The sequence below is a fragment of the Engraulis encrasicolus genome, chromosome 22 (genome assembly GCF_034702125.1).
Source record: "Engraulis encrasicolus isolate BLACKSEA-1 chromosome 22, IST_EnEncr_1.0, whole genome shotgun sequence".
NCBI classification, from domain to species: domain Eukaryota; kingdom Metazoa; phylum Chordata; class Actinopteri; order Clupeiformes; family Engraulidae; genus Engraulis; species Engraulis encrasicolus.
The window spans coordinates 19,455,088-19,475,382 of NC_085878.1; the positions used below are offsets into that span (position 1 = coordinate 19,455,088).

A 20,295-nucleotide genomic window follows, 5' to 3' on the forward strand; every position below is an offset into this window, starting at 1 on the left:
TTGCAATAATGTGGCCATGAGTGGAGAGTGCATAGAGTAAGGAGTGACAGCCAGAGGTGGGGTGGGGTGCTGACTGATCAGCTGACCTGGTGTTGCGGAGGTGGAGCGGCGGCGTTTGGCTCTGGGGGACTGCGCCACACTGGAGAGGCCAGACTGCAGCGAGCGCTGGTACATCAGGAGCCACTGGCTCTTCAAGGGGCCTGCCTTGTCCTTCACATACTCCAACCTAGTGTGTGGAAGAGGCACACAGACAAATCAGGCAGGCAGGTTAGCAGGTAGATATGTACAGACAGATAAGGTAGATTAGCAATAAAGATAAGGTAAGGTGTATTAGCAATAAAGTTGGACAGACAACAAGAGGAATTGGTATGTAAAAGTTATGTAGGCCTTAATAGTAATCAGTAAATCTAGGTAATGCATCCTAGCTACAGTTGCAGTGTGTCTGTGTGTGTGTGTGTGTGTGTGTGTGTGTGTGTGTGTGTGTGTGTGTGTGTGTGTGTGTGTGTGTGTGTGTGTGTGTGTGTGTGTGTGTGTGTGTGTGTGTGTGTGTGTCAGTGGCGGCTGGTAGTCTGTCAAACAGGGGAGGCTGTTCAATTACAATATGTCCAGAACGCAAAAAAAAAGGGGGGGGGGGGTCTAGAGGGGGTGTAACGCCGCATTATGTAATAACGGTGCAATATGTAATAATGTAACAAATTATTACATAATGTGGTGACAATCGCCGCATTGTGTAATAATTTACGCATTTCGTAATACATTTCTTGAACGCATTTCGTAATAACTTTTTTCTCATCTTGTAATAAATTATTACAAAATGCGAAATTTATTACGGAATGCGGCCGCAACTTTTTTTTTTGATGGAAATGTAATAACATGGTGCATTATGTAATAATCTATATGGATATGTTTTTTCTGCACTTGGATTCAGTAGGCGCAGCACACACACATAGTCTCAGTGACATGGTATAGTCACTGCCCTCTCTCTCTCTCATTCTTCTCAGTTCTCAAACTGCTCGAGAGTCGCGAATGATGCGGTTAAAAACCGTTAAGAAATAATTTCACAACTTGTTGCGTGCAACGAGTCCAACGAATGTCTCGCACTTTCTGCTACATTACACCAATTTACAGCGACATTAAATAGGCCAGGTCTAAACACTTCACGAGGTGGTGAAAACTAAATTAAATATCTAAATTAAATATCTTGGATAGCCTATATAGACCTAGGCCTAACTAGATTTGTTGCAATACAGATTCATTTTCTAGAGCCAGAAGTGTTCCGCTGGACTGACGAAACCGAACACGATCAAGTTTGCAACTTCTTTCCCTCGTGCGCTGTCCGTCAGCACCACCTGTCATTAGACGTCCGATTAGCTTTCATTACGTGCTGAGGGAAAAAACTCCCGCCATTAGGCCTATGTGCTGTTGCACTGTTGTGAGGGATATCACCAAATAATTTAGATAAAAGTCAGAACATTATTTTGGCAATGAAAGGCACACAGGTGGCTGGAAGCTCAAGCAGTCTTCAGTCTGTTCATTTAAGCTTTTGGGTGCTCTTGGATATCGGGGATCAGTTCATGTAGAGAGAAGAGTTCATCCAGGCACTCCAAAATAAGGTGCCCAAACGATAAGTTACATTAAAAAGCCTTTAATGGTACTGGGCTGGGGTTACATTAAAAAGCCGACATGTTTCGACCTCACCAGGTCTTCATCATTGAAAAGAAAGGCCTCCCTTAAATAGTGACATCACCACATGTGACCCATTACGCACTACACACATTTGCGCACACCATAGAAAACAAAGATTAAAAATAGCCTGGGGTAATAAGTGATGCCACAGAAAAAATGACCAGAAGTACAAATAAAAATCACAAAAACAAGTAAAATCAATATCCTCATTTAGACCAGTATAGCGCATGGCATCCAGTTGGTGTATCCAAAAAGTCTGCCTCTGATTAGGCCTAAGTCTTTTTAGCCTGTCCCCACCCCTCGGAAGAGGTTTGATATGCTCGACGCCCTGTATGCGCAGCAGAGAATCATTTTTACCATGGTATTCATATGTTTCGCCATGGGATAGTCAAAATTGCCCACTCTGATACCATATTTATGTTCTGCTAGCCTATCTCGCATGCGCCTTTTTGTGCGCCCGATATAAAAGAACCCTTCAGCGCGAGGACAAGTTAGGCGGTATATGACAAATGTAGAATTGCAATTAATGAAATCTCTCTGTCCATATTTATTCGTGGTTTTAGTATCCACAAAAGATTTGGCTTGTGTAACATTTGGACAGTGGGGGCAGTTCATACATCTATGAACTGTCGTAACAAAAAAAGGACGGGACTGCTGCTGGCGATGATGTTTGTTTTTGGTCAATAACGTGTTGCGTTGTAGGGAGCGCGCTTCACTGTATGCGTTTTGGGTGGCTTCCTTGGAATATTCATTAACTAATATTCACTTTCTGGATTTGACGATATATAAAGACGCGGAGGGACAGCTGCACACCACCTTATTCAGAAAGGCGACCTCTCGGAACACCATTCTGAGAGCGGATTCATTCCATTTCCCGCATCTCATTAGAAATATTCCACACGGCCAATTCCAGAGATTAGGCGTATCTGTGATTTCGAAAATGATTTTCACGAGCAGGCCGAGCTGATGGAGAAAAGATTCAGTGATAGAGCCTATCACCCTAAAGCCATCCAAAACGCATACAGTGAAGCGCGCTCCCTTCAACGCAACACGTTATTGACCAAAAAGAAACATCATCGCCACCAGCAGTCTCGTCCTTTTTTTGTTACGACATATAGTACACAAGCGACGCGGATCAGGCAAATTATTAAGAACAATTGGTCCATTATTGAAAGTGATGCGCAACTACGTGAGGTGTTCCCAGAACCACCCATGGTGTCTTTAAAGAGTGCACCCAGCCTAGGAGATAAATTAATGCGCTCTCACCTACAGGTGAAAAAGAGAGAAACCTGGCTGCGTAAACCCATTGGCACCTATAGATGTATGAACTACCCTCACTGCCCAAATGTTACACAAGCCAAATCTTTTGTGGATACTAAAACCACGAGAGAATACGGACAGAGAGATTTCATTAATTGCAATTCTACATTTGTCATATACCGCCTAACTTGTCCTTGCGCTGAAGGGTTGTTTTATATCGGACGCACAAAAAGGCGCATGCGAGATAGGCTAGCAGAACATAAATACCTGTATGCTATCAGAGTGGGCAATTTTGACTATCCCATGGCGAAACATTTCAATGAATATACCATGGTAAAAATGATTCTCTGCTGCGCATACAGGGCGTCGAGCATATCAAACCTCTTCCGAGGGGTGGGGACAGGCTAAAAAGACTTAATCAGAGGCAGACTTTTTGGATACACCAACTGGATGCCATGCGCTATCCTGGTCTAAATGAGGATATTGATTTTACTTGTTTTTTGTGATGCTTATTTGTACTTCTGGTCATTTTTTTCTGTGGCATCACTTATTACCCCAGGCTATTTTTTAATCTTTGTTTTCTCTGGTGTGCGCAAATGTGTTTAGTGCGTAATGGGTCACATGTGGTGATGTCACTATTTAAGGGAGGCCTTTCTTTTCAATGGTGAACGTAGCCCTGATGAAGACCTGGTGAGGTCGAAACATGTCGGCTTTTTAATGTAACCCCAGCCGAGTACCATTAAAGGCTTTTTAATGTAACTTCCCGTTTGGACACCTTATTTTGGAGTGCCTGGATGAACTCTTCTCTCTACATGAACTGATCCCCGATATCCAAGAGCACCCAAAAACTTAAATGAACAGACTGAACAGATTGCCAAAATAATGTTCTGACTTTTATCTAAATTATTTGGTGATATCCCTCATAACAGTGCAACAGCACATGGGCCTAATGGCGAGAGTTTTTCCCTCAGCACGAAATGAAAGCTAATCGGACGTCTGATGACAGGTGGTGCTGACGGACAGCGCATGAGGGAAAGAAGTTGCAAACTTGATCGTGTTCGGTTTCGTCAGTCCAACGGAACACTTCTGGCTATAGAAAATGAATCTGTGTTGCAACAAATCTAGTTAGGCCTAGGTCTATATAGGCTATTCAAGATATTTAATTTAGACAGAATCCTTTCAAGCCGTGCAGCATCAACGTGGTCATATAGCCTACTGTCTGCACTTGTTCCGTTGCCTGCTTCATAGCAGAGAAGGAATGGCTTTCTGTTGTTGAGGATTTGTAACGTGGATTATCGAAACTGAAGACTTGATTTCTTTTATTGATACCTTTTTGTTTGGTATAATTACGGACAATGCAAATAACTGATTTTTGTGACGTTCGGACATTTTTGGAAGGAATATAATCGAATTAGTCCCGCCGCTTGGGTTATTGTTTTTCGCGTGCATGTGGATGAGCATAGGCTATTGAATTTGATTGCAGCCTAATAGGCCTACTGAACAGTGGACTGAAATTGAAAATATGACAAAGAGTGGCATTTTTCTCGGGTGCTATGACTTCTTGCTTTGCAAGAAGACAGTCTCCTCACTCCACGGGCAAAAAGCACCATGGTCAGACCCTGGCGCGCATGTAGGCAGACATGAAAGACTCACTACTCCACGGGCAAATATCGGGAAAAATTAAGCACCACCAGCATGGACAGCTCCCCACGAGTCACTTATAATGGTTGGTCTTTTCCTGGGATTTGATTCATGTTGTTTGGGGGAAAATATTAAAATAGCCTTTGTAATGTTAAGAATATTTCCAAAGAGCCAAGATGGGGCTTAAGATCAATATGGGCCAGGTTTGTCTCCGTGCGTAGGCCTACACACACACACACACACACACACACACACACACACACACACACACTCTCTCTCTCTCTCTCTCTCTCTCTCTCTCTCTCTCTCTCTCTCGCCACAGACCCACGCAAGTGCAAGACAAGTTTTCACCTCCTCGTGAAGTGTTTAGACCTGGCCTATTTAATGTCGCTGTAAATTGGTGTAATGTAGCAGAAAGTGCGAGACATTCGTTGGACTCGTTGCACGCAACAAGTTGTGAAATTATTTCTTAACGGTTTTAACCGCATCATTCGCGACTCTCGAGCAGTTTGAGAACTGAGAAGAATGAGAGAGAGAGAGGGCAGTGACTATACCATGTCACTGAGACTATGTGTGTGTGCTGCGCCTACTGAATCCAAGTGCAGAAAAAACATATCCATATAGATTATTACATAATGCACCATGTTATTACATTTCCATCAAAAAAAAAAGTTGCGGCCGCATTCCGTAATAAATTTCGCATTTTGTAATAATTTATTACAAGATGAGAAAAAAGTTATTACGAAATGCGTTCAAGAAATGTATTACGAAATGCGTAAATTATTACACAATGCGGCGATTGTCACCACATTATGTAATAATTTGTTACATTATTACATATTGCACCGTTATTACATAATGCGGCGTTACAGGGGGTCAATTTTGACACACATCTTACATTGGTTCTGAGCCACATATGGCCTCACACACTAAAGGACTCTTGTTGAAACAAATTTGTTAATCATTAATCATTATCCCCCTTGTAGCCTATTCATAGGGAAATGTTTTTTTTAATTTTATTATTATTATTATTATTATCATTAGGCCTACCTCCGCCACATAATGATGTGATTGAGTTTGCCTTCGTTGTCTTTGTTCATTACTGGGTGCACGGCTTAACTTACCACTAGAGGTCGCAAAATCTTTAATTATTTACCAGACATTGCCAACACAGTAGGAAACAAGGACTCGCCACTCACGGGACTTGGCAGTTAACCAGTTGATCAGACACCACACCACGAAAGCTCAAAAGAAACGGTTGTTCTTCCCTACCTTTTTCACCAAGTCAATATTAGGCAGTGCTCTGCTCTGCTCCTTGATATTCATTTTCTCCTCATAAGGACGACTGGAATTCGCCAGAATTTAATCCACAATGCTTGGCATTTTGCATAGCTCTCTAGCTTTCTTGCAAGCTAGCCCTAACGAAAAGTAGGCAACTTCAACTTTTGAATTGGGAGATTAAAAAGGATAAGGATGTGCCACTATTAAGACTTTATTCGCAACACTAGGTTTACAAGAATATGTACACAAAACTGGAGTACACCGCAATGAATAGCTTCCCCACTGGTTACCACGACGAAACTTCTCAGTCAAATTAATAACATATCCGCATTTCGAAATGAAATCAACTACTGTAGCCTACTGACACAGGGTTCACCCAATCACAAGTCGGAGCTCCAGTCTCCGGTCCCTCCCCCCTCCTCTCTCTTCTCCATTCACTCCCAGTGAGGCTCAGTCTCAAAATCAAAAAAAATTCACGGCAATAGCCAATGACCGTTTAGCATTTTTCCATTGAAAAAGCATACAATCCCACATGCCATTGAAGTCCATTGAGACTCGACTCGCTTGCGTTGTCTTGAGCGGAAAAAAACTCGTGCGAGCCTCGGGATCGTATTACAGATTGGTTTCATCTGTAAGTTGAGCACATGCATTTTCTATGGAGCTGGGTCTGAAATAGCAATGTTATTAAGTCGTGTAAAGCATTAGTTTACATACTAGTCTCCGTGATTTTGGACAGGAGGCGGCGCCTCCCTTGTACTCAAGGAGGAATCGCCTCTGGTGTGTGTGCACTCACAGCTGCATACGGTCCTGTTGGATGAGTTTGAAGCTGAACTCGCTGAGAACTTGCAGGAAGGCCAGGTTGGGCGGTGGAGCGTCCTCTTGCTGGGGGCCTTGCAGAGCGAAGTGAATACCTTGCCTGATTCACACACACATACACACAGACAGGGCATAGAGGCACAGAGGGAGATAGGCACAACGTGAGTAAGAGGAACACAGAAGGTAATGCAGAGATATAGACAAAGAGACAGGACAAAGAGGCTGAGACTGAGTGAAAGAATGAAAAAGAGAAAGGGTGGGTGGCATGGGTAGATTGCGAGGCAAGTTGCGAGTGGTGGTGAGTTGGACTGACAAGCAATTATAGGGTAGTCTAGCCAGGAATACAGCCTGCTAGACCATGAGGAAGAAACAGACAAACACACCAGTCATAACAAACAGGGTGGCCAAATGGTAGGTTGGTAGTAACTGCTGAAATGACGAAAGCACTGCAAAATGAATGCCTAGGACACATGTGTAAATGATGTAGCAGTGACAAGAAATGGTTTCTCCTTTTTTGTGCACTCTTTTTGCTTCAAACTGGTACTGATCTATTCAAACCGATTTAAACTAGATTCAACAGGTTTAAGCCATTTCACCCTAGCTCAAAACGTTCAAAGTTCAAAGTGGTTTAAAATGGTTACAACTAGCTTGGTTCAAAATGGTTCAAATTAGGGATGGCGAAAATTGAAAAAACTCTTAACCGGCTACTGAGACTCATTAACCGGTGGTTAACCGGTAATCTTACATTTTAAAACGTTTGCGTGCCTGATATGCACAGCACTGATTTTTTTCTTTCTTTCACATAAGCCTTTTTTTTTGCTGCGCAGACAGGACCTGCCATGTCCAACCACCGTTGCCAGATGTAAAATGCTGAATTATCGTACTAAAACCTCAAAATTATCGTTTTTTGGGAGGAAATTATTATTATAATTATTATTATTATTATAACAACCGGTCAACCGGTGGCAGAACATTTTAACCGGTTAAAGTTGATCTGGTCGATTATCGGTTAACCGGTTAACATCCCTAGTTCAAATCAATTCAAACCACTTCAAACAAGCTTAATCCTAGTAATCAAACTGGTTTGGTTCAAACAGCGTCAAACTGGTTCAAACTAGTTTGTTCCAAACCAAAAAGAAACTGGACCAAACAGGTTTGGTCCAAACTGGGTCAAAACAGATCAAATTGGTTTGGTCCATGATTCAAGTTTGGTTCAAACTTGTTTGGTTTAAGGCATACTGTGTTCTGATGGTAACAGAATACAGTTATTCATAATTCATAATTTATATCCTGAATGTAATCCAGGTATCAACACAGAATGGCAGGGAGGAGGTGTGGCCGGGCCACTCAAATCAAATTCTGCTCAGGGCCCCATAAAGGCTTGAGCCAGCCCTGTACAGACAGGTAACAGGCTTGCCAACTTCTGAGTGTTAGACGACTGGTCTCTGAGTCAGGGTAGAAGCATTTGGTTGTGAAAGTATTGGCATGCACCGAGTCAGGCAAGAGACAGGCAGAGTGGACTGAACGCCAATGTCAAGTTCATTATCTTGACAAGGAAAGAAAAAGAAACACTAAAGCAGGGAGTCAATCGATATGACTGCTGTCTGAGACACAGGTGTGCACAGATAGGCAAACAGACAAGTGGGAAGGCAGGATATCATGCACACAGATTATCAAGTAGACAGAGAAACCCATGTAATAGTCTACCTTAGAGTTACGTTTATTTGTCTATCATGTTGAAAGTCAAAGTCATTTTAAGACTGGCCATCATCCAGACAGACAAACACAAATGCAGATAGGAAGACAAACTGTCCATAGTTGCATGGAAATACAGTACTGTACTGCACGCTGTGAATGCATTACGGGTGCATGTTATTTACTGATGTTAGCACGTTTTGTATTGTTAGTGGTGTGTGTGTGTGTGTGTGTGTGTGTGTGTGTGTGTGTGTGTGTGTGTGTGTGTGTGTGTGTGTGTGTGTGTGTGTGTGTGTGTGTGTGTGTGTGTGTGTGTGCGTGCGTGCGTGCATGCTCGTGTATACGCACTGGTGGAAGGAGAGAAGAGGCTTGCGGATGAGCATGGGGTTGATGCCGAAGCTCATGGCGAAGAGTCTGGCCAGCTCTCTCAGCTCTGTGAAGTCCTGACGGGTATGCTGCTCCTCTATCATTGAAGAAAAGGTCTAACACAAGAACAAGCAAAAGCACACGCGCACACACACACGCTTTTTAAATGTAGCACTAGTATAGTACAATTTTAAAACGATAGATTAACAAACTGACTCTTCTAAACTGCAAAGGTATTGGTACATTCCTCTTCTTAACATTTTCAACATTTCTACATTTTCTTTTTACCATGTTCCACATTCCACAACAATTGTGTTGTCACACTTACAGCTCCTTTCCAATTAGAAAGGTCCATTCATTTCCATAATTCCATCCAAAATGTTAAACTTTCATTATAGATTATGACCCACATTTTAAACTATTCCAACAATTCCTTTGTTTATTCTTGCATGTTTTGGGCTTGCAGCTAAAAAAAACATGAATACAGGATTTTCAAAATCACATTTTTTTTAAAAAAGACAGAAATTCAAATCACATCAAATCAGTCGAAATATGGTACTTTCTAAAGTACATGTCAATGTTTCAATACTTGGTTAGGAATTTCAACCTTAATCACTGCCATGATGTGCCTTAGCACTGAACTCAATGGCAGTGGCATTGCTTTGCTGTCAGCTGTTTATTTTTTGTTTGTTTTTTGATCTGGTGACCCTCTGGTGACCCTCTTGATTTTATACCATAGATTACCATACCCCGCTTTGGCGCTTCGTGGTATGGGCATTCTAACTCACCAGACTTAACATACCATTGATTTTCAAAGGGGTTTAAGGTCTGCAGAGTTAGAATGGCCATATATATTTTGTAAATGGTCTGGGGTTTTTTTTTTTTTTTTGCAAAGTAGCTGTATATTCCTCAGTGCCCGGGCCAGAGACTGAATTTATTTCCAAAGGTCCTTCAGCCATTACTCCCAAAACTCATTCACAAATGACAAGTGAGCCATGACACGGTATCACTTCTCAACCACACAATTGATTCATATCTTTCTGCGTCCCCTATTGACTTTTTTATTGACCACTTGCTCCCAAGGCCTCGAAATGCATCTTATTACACTGTGTAGGCATCACTAAGCAGGCAGGCAACATACTCTGGGGCTCAGCCCACCCAGCCAGTAGACAGGCCCATGCAGCAGCTGTGGCCTTGTGGTTAGGGAGTTGGGGCTTGGGATCCAAGGGCCAAGGGTCCTTTTCCATACCAATCATGAAAAGCATTCTAACCCTAGTTGCTCCAGGTGGACAGTTCTTCTTTCTATTTCACTCTAGGTTGGCCTGCATAAGCTCCTCAATGAAATGCTATAAAATTTCCCAGTGGCTAGGATTATTGAATGCCTGAAACTACGCAACAGCATGACGAAGGTCATAGTTTTTACACTGCACACACACAAGAGATCTCTAAAATGAGTCAGCTGTGTGGGTAAAACAGCAGCTACTACTGAATGGGAAAACATTTTGTTAGGGTGTCACACTGGTGTCATCTTAGCTCTATTGTCGTAGCATAGTTATTGCATGAAATTTCAGTTCAGTTGACCTGCTCAGTGATTCCCATCTCCACACACTTCATTCATCCAAAAATATATTTTGCTCAGTAACAGGATCAGTGTGAAGTTGCTCCAGTAGGTTTCAAACGCTATGACTCAACACTGATAACACCCCACTCAATTCTCTTTTCAAGACAAGCAACCAGAAAATAGACCGGAACAGATCTGCACACACCTACACACTCTCTCTCTCTCTCTCTCTCTCTCTCTTACACACACACACACACACACACACACACACACACACACACACACACACACACACACACACACACACAGACACACACACACACGCGCGCGCGCGCACACACACCTGCTGAAGGCTGAGACACACAGTCTTCGCACTTTCCACTGGACAGATGAACTTGGTCCTACTCAGCATCCACTTGATGATGTCGCCGTAGTCTTTGTTGAACTGTAGCATAACAGGAACACACACACACACACACACACACACACACACACACACACACACACACACACACACACACACACACACACACACACACACACACACACACACACACACACACACACACACATTTCATAAAACCTCTTAAAATGTGATAATGGACTTATTTCTGGAGGTGGAACTTCAATGGTAAAAACCTTTTTGAATATTTTATATCTTATAGCTTTAATATAAATAACAAATGACCAATACTTGTCATTTTTACAGTACTACTTATACTTTTTTTGGCATGCATGACCCTCAAGACAGAATTCCCTCTGCCTTACTTTCTGTCCACTCTGTTCTCCTTTCCTGGTTCCCACATTTCCATGGACCACCCCTCACCAACACCTTGCTTTATTTTGGCCTTTCTCCCCTGTTTCTCCTAGCCTGATTATCACCGACTTTCAAATTTCTTCGAGACTTGGTCTGACCAAGAGCATGACAATTAACATTTCCCAAACGGCATGGTTGACCCGCCTCCCAATGTTTGTTACTGGTTGACAGGTGTCAGACAAAGTGGGTGGAGTTCCTGATTTTTCGGGAGATCAGAAGCAATATTTGTATTGCTCTTGGCCTGACTAGAAACAACACAGAAGGTGTTGCACAACTAGGAGGGCGAGGCCTGTCTAGTTTCTCTTGCCCCTTGCCCACCTTGCTGTAGTGCTTGAAGATGTCGGAGGCGGCTTGGAAGTCCAGCACGCCGCACAGGATGAGATTGCAGTAGCCAGACAGCTGCTTACGCCTCAGCTGCAGCGCCTTCATCTTCCTCATCTGCTCCTCCTTGTATTTCTCCTCGTCCTTCTCCTCATCCTCATCCTCATCCTCTCCTGATTCACATACACAGCCGTAAAGATGTTAGCGATGAAAGAACACCAATGAAAAATAAGGGCAGTGTGGGGGGAAATGAATGTGCTTGACAATACGGACATGAGTGACTGTGTGTGTGTGTGTGTGTGTGTGTGTGTGTGTGTGTGTGTGTGTGTGTGTGTGTGTGTGTGTGTGTGTGTGTGTGTGTGTGTGTCAGACAGGCAAACAGGTCAGGGGTGAAAAAGGTGAAAAGGGTATGGCGCAGCAGCAATTGTTTTCGTTTTTGTTCTGTTTTAGAGATGACATGGAAAAAGAATCCCAGAAGTGTTCTTCTTAGGGCTTCCGCACACCGGCTCCGACAAAGTGCTGAGCACTGCTCAGCTAAAATTCGGACATTCGCCAATGTCGGATAGCAATTAGAGACAAGTTCTTTTTTGTCGGCGCCGCCCATTGACTATCATGCAATGTTCGTGTGAAAATGGGTTTGGGGGTCCGAATTCTGTCGGAAGCAAAAGTGCGCCGCAGTGTTGTCGGAGCCAGTGTGCGGCCGGCCTTACAATCCAATGTTCTGCTGGCTTGCTCGAACAACCCCACCTCCCAATGAATGTGTGTGTGTGTGTGTGTGTGTGTGTGTGTGTGTGTGTGTGTGTGTGTGTGTGTGTGTGTGTGTGTGTGTGTGTGTCTGGGCTCTCCTCTGTACTGCAGACCTGCATTGTTATCATAGCCATTGAAGACGTAGTCCATCAAGAAGGAGGCCAGCTCAGTGTGCAGCGCGTCTCCAGGATTCATGGCCAGCGGCTTCAGCTCAGGCCTCTGCCTCATCACATCCCCACAGAAGACCAGCAGCACATCACACAGCACCAGGAAGGCCTGACTCAGATACACACAGGGCAGGAGAGAGAGAGAGAGAGAGAGAGAGAGAGAGAGAGAAAGAGAGAGAGAGAGAGAGAGGAGAGAGAGAGAGAGAGAGAGAGAGAGAGAGAGAGAGAGAGAGAGAGAGAGAGAGAGAGAGAGAGAGAGAGAGAGAGAGAGAAATACCAAGAGACAGAAAGAGGGAGGGAGGGAGAAAGAGGGACAGGGACAGCAGCAAAGAGGGAGGAAAAAATGCAGAGGAAAGAAATTATGGTAACATAGTACACAAAGAGGAATAGGTAGCCAGACAAAAAAAGAAGTCACGAATCACTGACTACACTATGTGTACAACAAGTGTGTGGAGGACCTGTTTGTGTGTGCGTGTGTGCGCGGCGCACACAATGGATCGAGATAACCTCTCACCTGATCCCTGACTTCGGCATGTTCATAAGACAGGCAGTTCCGGCACACATCGAAGAAGGTTTTCAACTCGCTCTTCAGTCTCCTCACTCCCGCCTGATGAGCAAGACAGACCAAAAAAGGAGAAAAAGAATCTGTTAAAGACGTAGAGAGCAACAGCAAGCAAGAGAGAGGAATATACAGAGACAAAGACAAACACACACGCACGCACATGAACACGCACACGGCTGGAGGTGATTCTCACTCTGGCTTTGCTTGCGTCAGAAATAGATGAGTACGTAGGAGCTGAGATTTAATCAGAGGTGAGAACGAGGGAGGAAGAGAGGGAGGCAAACACACAGAACGAGAGAGGAAAAACAGGGAATGAGAGTGACGAAGGAACCAGGACTGAAAGGATGTGGAATATCTCTTGGAGGTGAAGGCTACTGTATGTGAAGGTGCTCATTGGTAGAAAACAAATTCAATTCAATGTAATTTCAAATTATTAGGGACTATGTACAATCTAAACATAAATGTTGCCATTTTATGCATTGTACCACAGACAGCCTTAGACTAATTTACATCTGCAGTCCCTGGCAGGACATAAAACATCAAAGACGTAAAAAACATATGAGCATACACATGAATACAATAAATAAATCACTCACATGAGTGTCCCCTATCAGGCGGTTGTTTAAGTCAGTGCTAAAGATGAAGTATCTAAGTCAACTTAAATAATTTATCATATTTTAAAATTAGTTCATATAGTGAACATGTTTCTGCCATGGGGTAGAGTGGTCAGCATATGTTCAATTCTCGCAGCACCCTTTTTAATCAAGTCAACAGACAGGGTATGGTCGCTTCTTTACACATTTATCGCCATGGTCTGCTCCTTGACGACCAAACCCTACACCCCCTGCACAGCAAGAAATCGATTGACCACAGTAGGCAACCAGAGAAGCCATCTATAAACCTAAAATAAGCATAGTCTAATATCTTGACCTGGCCAGCCAACATTCCCCCAACACCCTTGGTGCTATCAAATGACCCTACTACTCCTAGCACTAAGGGTTTCTGGGGCTGCCTTAGCCAAACCCACCAAAAAATTGTCAACAGAACTCATTTAAAATCAGATGAAGCACAAAAAATAATGTGGAAATAATGCCGGCCCTGCTGCACAATTATTATAATTTTCTTTTTCAAATGTGAGAGGGAAGGCAAGGTGGAAATGGAACAAGCACGAGTTAAAGGAAGAGTTAAGGGACTGTCAAGGGACTACAGATGAAAATTAGCCTTATGGCTATTATCTGGCTCAATTGTATATTGTGCACTGTCCCTGTCAAATAAACAATAAATGAAATGAAATGAAATGAAAGGAGAGAAAGGATGGGAAAGGCAGACAGAGTGAAGAAGGCAGGCCGTAGAAGGGGTCCCCACCTCTTCTACGCCCTTTCTCTTTCACCCTGTCTGCCTTGAGAGAGGGATGAGTGAAGCAGAGGCAGAATGTACTGTGAAGGGAGAGAGATCAAGAAAGGAAAAAAGGGGAACCTTGTTGCTTGTGGTGGTTAAGTCATACTCCATCATCTTCTTCCCTTCCCACAGGAGGTGAAAGGCTGAGCAAGCCAAAGCGTGAACCATGAGCTGCAACACAAAGTAGCCGCCAGTACAGTGGCACAATACAACTCATTAGGAGGCCTGTATTGACAATGATTGTGACTATCCCTGGTTATATCTTAAAGCTTTACTTGTCTTGTGAGAGCAGAATCAGTATGTTTATGCACAGAAGTTCTAGTTACACCAACTCTAACTGTACACATCAATTCAGACACATCTCGGGGTAGTGGAGCATCTTCTACCGATCCTGTCCTCATTTGTGAGAGGAGTTACCATGCATGTGGGTGGGAGCTACAGATAAAAAAAGTACCTCGCTGTCAAAACTCTCAGTTGACTTCAGTAGGGCGAAACACTGATCCAACAACTTCCAAGAGCTGACATCCATGCTACTGTACAGAAAAATGCAAACACAAGTTCAAGAATTGTGAGTAATGCCAGTACAATTGGACATGATCATTCCATAGCATTCAGTATCTGTTCTCACTTCACACTCACACGTACGCTGTACACACACACACACACACACACACACACACACACCTGACAAAGACAGAGATCCTCTTGAGGGAAGCAGTAGCCGTGTATAGATCATCTTCATCAGCAGTACCCTATGAAATAAACACACACACACACACACACACACACACATACACACACACACACACACACACACACACACACACACACACACACACACACACACACACACACACACACACACACACACACGGGTCATATCTGGTTTCTCTTCCAGCTTCCTTGTGTCCCTGCAGGTTGTGTGTATCCACACATAGGGACTGCAAAGCATCCGACTACCACAGGGCTTTATAACACAGGCTGGCTAGACTCTAGGGACACATGAGCTCAGGTACTGCACCGCAAGACGCATACAGCCAGCAAAGCCAAACAGGTTCCCACCAGGGCAAAAATAAACAAACAAACAAAATTAGAGTTAATACTACTCTCTGAATGTCATGTCTGAGTTTCAGTTCTAGTGTCAAATGGTCTGTGAAATATCAAAGATGCCAAACAATGGTATTTAACTACAAATGAGAAAATGAATGCAAGCCTCAAAGGACAATTTTATTGGCAACTATGAGCAATGTCTGAAATCTCTGACAGTCTGTGAAGCGTATGGGTTTGCTTCCTGAAGTGGAAGGCAGTGTGAAGGATTGGCCATCACTAGGGTTGTGGGTGTGCACTGACGGTCATGCCAATGAGCCAGGCTCTTTGGTGTAGTGGTCAGAGCCCCAGTTTGGCACCCCCAAAGGTCTGGGTTTGAGCACCAGAGGGGCAACTCTACTCCCCTTCGCTACATGGCCCTTTGTATAAAGGAGGATAAGGGGTGCATGTGTGTGTGTGTGTGCGTGTTGGTGTGTGGCAGGTTGAATAAGGAGCACAGCGCTGGGCTAGACCGTGTGTGTGTGTGTGTGTGTGTGTGTGTGTGTGTGTGTGTGTGTGTGTGTGTGTGCTCGTGTGTGGCAGGTTGAATAAGGAGCACAGCGCTGAGCTTGTGTGTGTGTGTGTGTGTGTGTGTGTGTGTGTGTGTGTGTGTGTGTGTGTGTGTGTGTGTGCACATGCTTGAGTGTATAAACACCTGCAGCAGGGCTTCGTGCACGGCGCTGAAACGCTCCACCTGCGTGTCCAGCATCTGGCTGAAGGCCCTGTGAGCGCGGCTGGAGAAGGCGTAGCGCTCGCTGCACAGGGCGATGGACAGACGGGCACACTCCGTCAGCACACTCTCATCCGTGTGCTTCTCCACTATCTCACACACCAGACTCAGCAGCCGGTCCAGACTCTGAGACACGCATGAGAAGAAGGAGAAGAAGAAGAGGAAGGGGGAAACAAAGAAAGGCAGAGCAACAATAAGGGATGTTCATAATGAATGTTGAAAAAATAGACAGATGCTGCTCATAATTTAAAGGGAGGACAGGCATTATTTATTCGTTTATTTCCACTTACTAATTCATTTCCAGCTTTATTAATTGGTTTGTTATTGCAATGCTTTTTTACATTCAGTGAACATTTGATATCATTTGATGCAAACAGGCTAAACAGACTAACATTTTTGTGTGGAGAACAGTATTTTTTGTCTTTTTTATCTTTGCTTATTTGTTTTATATTTAACATGTAGCCTCCTGAATTCAGAGATGATGAGATGTGCAGCTAACCTTCGTCGTATTACTGCTGTAGGCGTCAAGGTCAAAGGACAGCGGAGCTCTCAGCAGATACTTCACTTTCTCCACATCTGCTGAGTACTGAAAACATGTATTCAGTATACATAATATTATGTAGATGTGTGTGTGAGTGTGTGTGTGAAAGAGAGAGAGAGAGAGAGAGAGAGAGAGAGAGAGAGAGAGAGAGAGAGAGAGAGAGAGAGAGAGAGGGAGAGAGAGAGAGAGAGAGTGTGTGTGTGTGTGTGTATGTGTATGTGTGTATGTGTATGTGTATGTGTATGTGTATGTGTATGTGTATGCGCGTGTGTGTGTGTGTGTGTGTGTGTGTGTGTGTGTGTGTGTGTGTTGTGTGTGTTGTATGTTGTGTGAACAGAACGCAAAGTAGTGGTGAAATTCATCTTCATTGTTATTAGTTCTACTGGTGGCAATGTGCAAGAAAAGAGAGTGTGAGACTAAGAGCCAACCTTTGCCAGGAGCTGTGGAAGAAGAGGAATGAAATGGGCGGTGATTCGTCTTCTGTCCTGGGTTTGGATCTTCTTTTCTTTCATGCTGAGGTTCTATGAAACATACACACACACAGACACATACACATTGGATGAGCATTGTTCTGTTTCTCTCTCTCTCTCTCTCTCTCTCTCTCTCTCTCTCTCTCTCCTCCAGCCTGCGTATTTCTTTCCGTCACTCACCTTTTTCCCCTGTGTCCTTCTCTCCGGCGGGGTAGCCTCTGCTGCCTGCCTGACAGCCGCCATCATAAGGTCTATCAGAGCAGTCTCGTATTTATCCCGCTCACCTGCATCACACACACACACACACACACACACAGTATTGATTTACGGTGCTACACTACACTATCATATCAGAATTGTTTACGCATTGTTATTATTCTGGAGGTAACACTTTACTTTAAAGGGACACTGTGCAGGAAATGGTCAAAAAAGGTACTGCAACTATGCTGCTCATTGAAACTGGGCTGTCTATTGCCAAATTTGATATTTACATGAAAGTTTACTAAGTAATAAACAAATATTTTCTAGTATGGTCCAAGTACAGTCATTTTTGCAGCTAAAAATGGCTATTTTTGGAAATTCAAAATGGCGGACAATGGAGAAGATCCCCCTTTTCATGTATGAAAAGTGCAATTTTTCCAGTCATAATGAATACTTAGAATTTGATGCTGGTGGTAAGTATTCATGAAAAAGGTAACGTTAGTGAATGGGCAGCATGAATTCTGGAAATAAACAACTAAAAATCTCACACAGTGTCCCTTTAAGGATCGCTAATAAGATGGTAATTTCATAGTTATTCCACAGTAATTTTAGTGTAATATTATGGTAATAACTGTTTGTTTTTAGTAACAACAGCAAAATAACCATACAGTGCAATTACGCCATAATTTCTCAATAATAATAGCAAAAATAACCATAGTTTCCAGTGCAATTACGCTGTAGTTTCTAGTTAATAGTAATGGAATCAGCTACTGTGTCATCGTACAGTAGCAGTTAGGTGGTAGGTATACCACTAACTAAATGGCAACAGCCGAAGTAGCTTCATTGCAATTAGCCTACATCAGGGCCGTAAAGTGCAATATTTCCTCTTCCTATCTTATTGCATAGAAACGACCACACAAACATCCTTGTATTGTTTCTGCCTAATTACCTACACAAATATGTCCCGGTTTTGGCCACCCGCTATATTGCGCTAAATGTCTATCAGGGTAAATGGAATATGGAAAAGATTACATGTTTACCTGCCACAATTAATAGCAGCCAGCTCTAGAAAGTCTGAAGGGGTCAGTTGCGATTTGTCATTCCTCAAATGTTTCTGGGGGAGGGCCCCCAGACCCGCCCGCCAAATAGTACTTTCTAAGTCAAACGCAAAGTGTCCCGGTTTCAGACTACAAAAATCTGGTCACCCTATATTACACTAAAATTACGGTGGAATAACTAAATTGCTACCTTATTAGCGATCCGTAAAGTTACTGAGAATTCAGTCCAAAATAACTTGACCAAATAAGGTAAGATGACGAATTACTATGTGTGCTTCTCTAGACCGAATTACTTTTTTTCTGTTTCTTCTCAATCATTGGTTTTGCAATCATGTTTTATTTGCAATACGTTGGTGGTTTATAGTCATGCAATGTTGCAACAGAGCCAGCAGTCCAGTTTGTTCCACACTGCGGTCCAGTCCAGTGGTAGTGCTGTCCAGAATGCAGTCCTGTGGTAATGCTTTGGACTGCTCTCTCACTTTCTGCTGCTGCTGCCGTCTTACCTTCCTCATCCTCCGTGTCCCTCAGCAGCAGAGATGTCATGGTCTCCCAGTCTCTCAGCTCCACCCCCGCCACATCCCACAGGCTGTCCACCAAGTATTCCCCTCGACCATTATACTGCAGCACACAACACAACAGAGAGAAGGACCCAGGAGTGGAAGACCATGGGTGATGGGGCAGAGTTAGAGAAAGGATGAGAAAAGAACGTTGGAAAAGAAAAAGGAGGAGGGAATTCAAACGCAAATGGATACGAGACATAACAGAGTCAACCTGAAATAAAATAACGGAAAGTCATTGAATCGCAAAGCAAATGAATGTCATGTTCCTACTATCATATATATATCCTACTACTATATATCCTACTATCCTACTATATCCTACTATTATAGATATTCATCTATAATTCCATATTCCAATCTGATTATCCAATAACGGCAATAGCTCAACACCCCACATCTCCTGGGAATCCTGTCTGGGACTTATTGACTGACTCTGGCCCCTGGTCATCAAGGGGAATTTAACATGAGCCTTCTGCTCATGTTTATTTCCTATTTTTATTTGCCAGGTGGCACAGTGCTGTTGTGTCCTGTGTGCACTGTAACAATTCTATGAGTATGAGTGAACTAATGGATTGGAATCAAATACAAATAGCAAGATCCTCTCCAGGCTCAAGAGCCATAAAGGTGGGTGAGTGGCAATTGAGGGGGGGCATGTTACCTGGCTGTTTATCAGGAAGTTTATCAGGAAGCTGAAAAACGCTCCGTTGCGTTCCTCCACGAGCCCATCCACCTCTTTGCACAATCTAAACACACACAGACAAAGAAAATAATATTTGTAAGCACTTGCACATACACATACAACCAGGGCTCTAAATTAACACACGCCAACCCGCCAAACACGGGTGAAAATTAATTTTGGCCGGTGGAAAAAAATACCTACCCGCCCATTTGGCTAGTAGCGCCGGAGTAGCCTACAGTAAATTGTGAACGGTATAACGGCTGCTTGTATGACAACGATACGGCGAGATTTCCTACATTACCCATAAACACTCCCGTCATGACCCCACCCCACCGTGAGAGTTCCGAAGCAGCAGCCACTCCGTGCTGCTGTTGCGCGCGCCAGGACAGAAAGCATTTCAGAGCTCCTGTGCGCTCACACTATTTTGACAGGCAACTCTCCCCTGCTCCTGTCACTTTCGCTCCACCAGTTTTAACGTCACTATTATACCTACTGTTACTATTAGCATTCGCCGACACCGACACACCTTGCTCTAACAGGCTGACTTTTTAAGCTGCGAGGACCTGACCGAAGAGTTTCAATAACAGGAGTGTTGTGGAACGAAATAGCGACAAGGGCAGAGGAGGAGAACGGGCTGTCAGTAGTGTGAGCG

The 20,295-nt window shown here is 43.6% G+C and overlaps 1 protein-coding gene across 2 annotated transcripts in view; it reads right to left on the bottom strand.

The window, feature by feature from the left end:
- The window catches only part of LOC134438940 (cohesin subunit SA-1), a 39,604-nt gene that overhangs the window by 4,746 nt on the left and 14,563 nt on the right, over nucleotides 1–20,295 (bottom strand). For both annotated transcript variants that reach the window (XM_063188675.1, XM_063188674.1), the window contains exons 13-28: nucleotides 19,623–19,707; nucleotides 18,908–19,022; nucleotides 17,326–17,429; nucleotides 17,104–17,196; nucleotides 16,634–16,720; nucleotides 16,060–16,260; nucleotides 15,003–15,070; nucleotides 14,773–14,851; nucleotides 14,397–14,489; nucleotides 12,873–12,965; nucleotides 12,305–12,467; nucleotides 11,442–11,617; nucleotides 10,650–10,751; nucleotides 8,728–8,861; nucleotides 6,662–6,784; nucleotides 87–226 (exon numbers count right to left, since the gene is read on the bottom strand). In XM_063188675.1, the coding sequence (XP_063044745.1) occupies nucleotides 87–226; nucleotides 6,662–6,784; nucleotides 8,728–8,861; nucleotides 10,650–10,751; nucleotides 11,442–11,617; nucleotides 12,305–12,467; nucleotides 12,873–12,965; nucleotides 14,397–14,489; nucleotides 14,773–14,851; nucleotides 15,003–15,070; nucleotides 16,060–16,260; nucleotides 16,634–16,720; nucleotides 17,104–17,196; nucleotides 17,326–17,429; nucleotides 18,908–19,022; nucleotides 19,623–19,707 (1,856 nt within the window). The remainder of the gene's footprint in view (nucleotides 1–86; nucleotides 227–6,661; nucleotides 6,785–8,727; nucleotides 8,862–10,649; nucleotides 10,752–11,441; nucleotides 11,618–12,304; nucleotides 12,468–12,872; nucleotides 12,966–14,396; nucleotides 14,490–14,772; nucleotides 14,852–15,002; nucleotides 15,071–16,059; nucleotides 16,261–16,633; nucleotides 16,721–17,103; nucleotides 17,197–17,325; nucleotides 17,430–18,907; nucleotides 19,023–19,622; nucleotides 19,708–20,295) is intronic.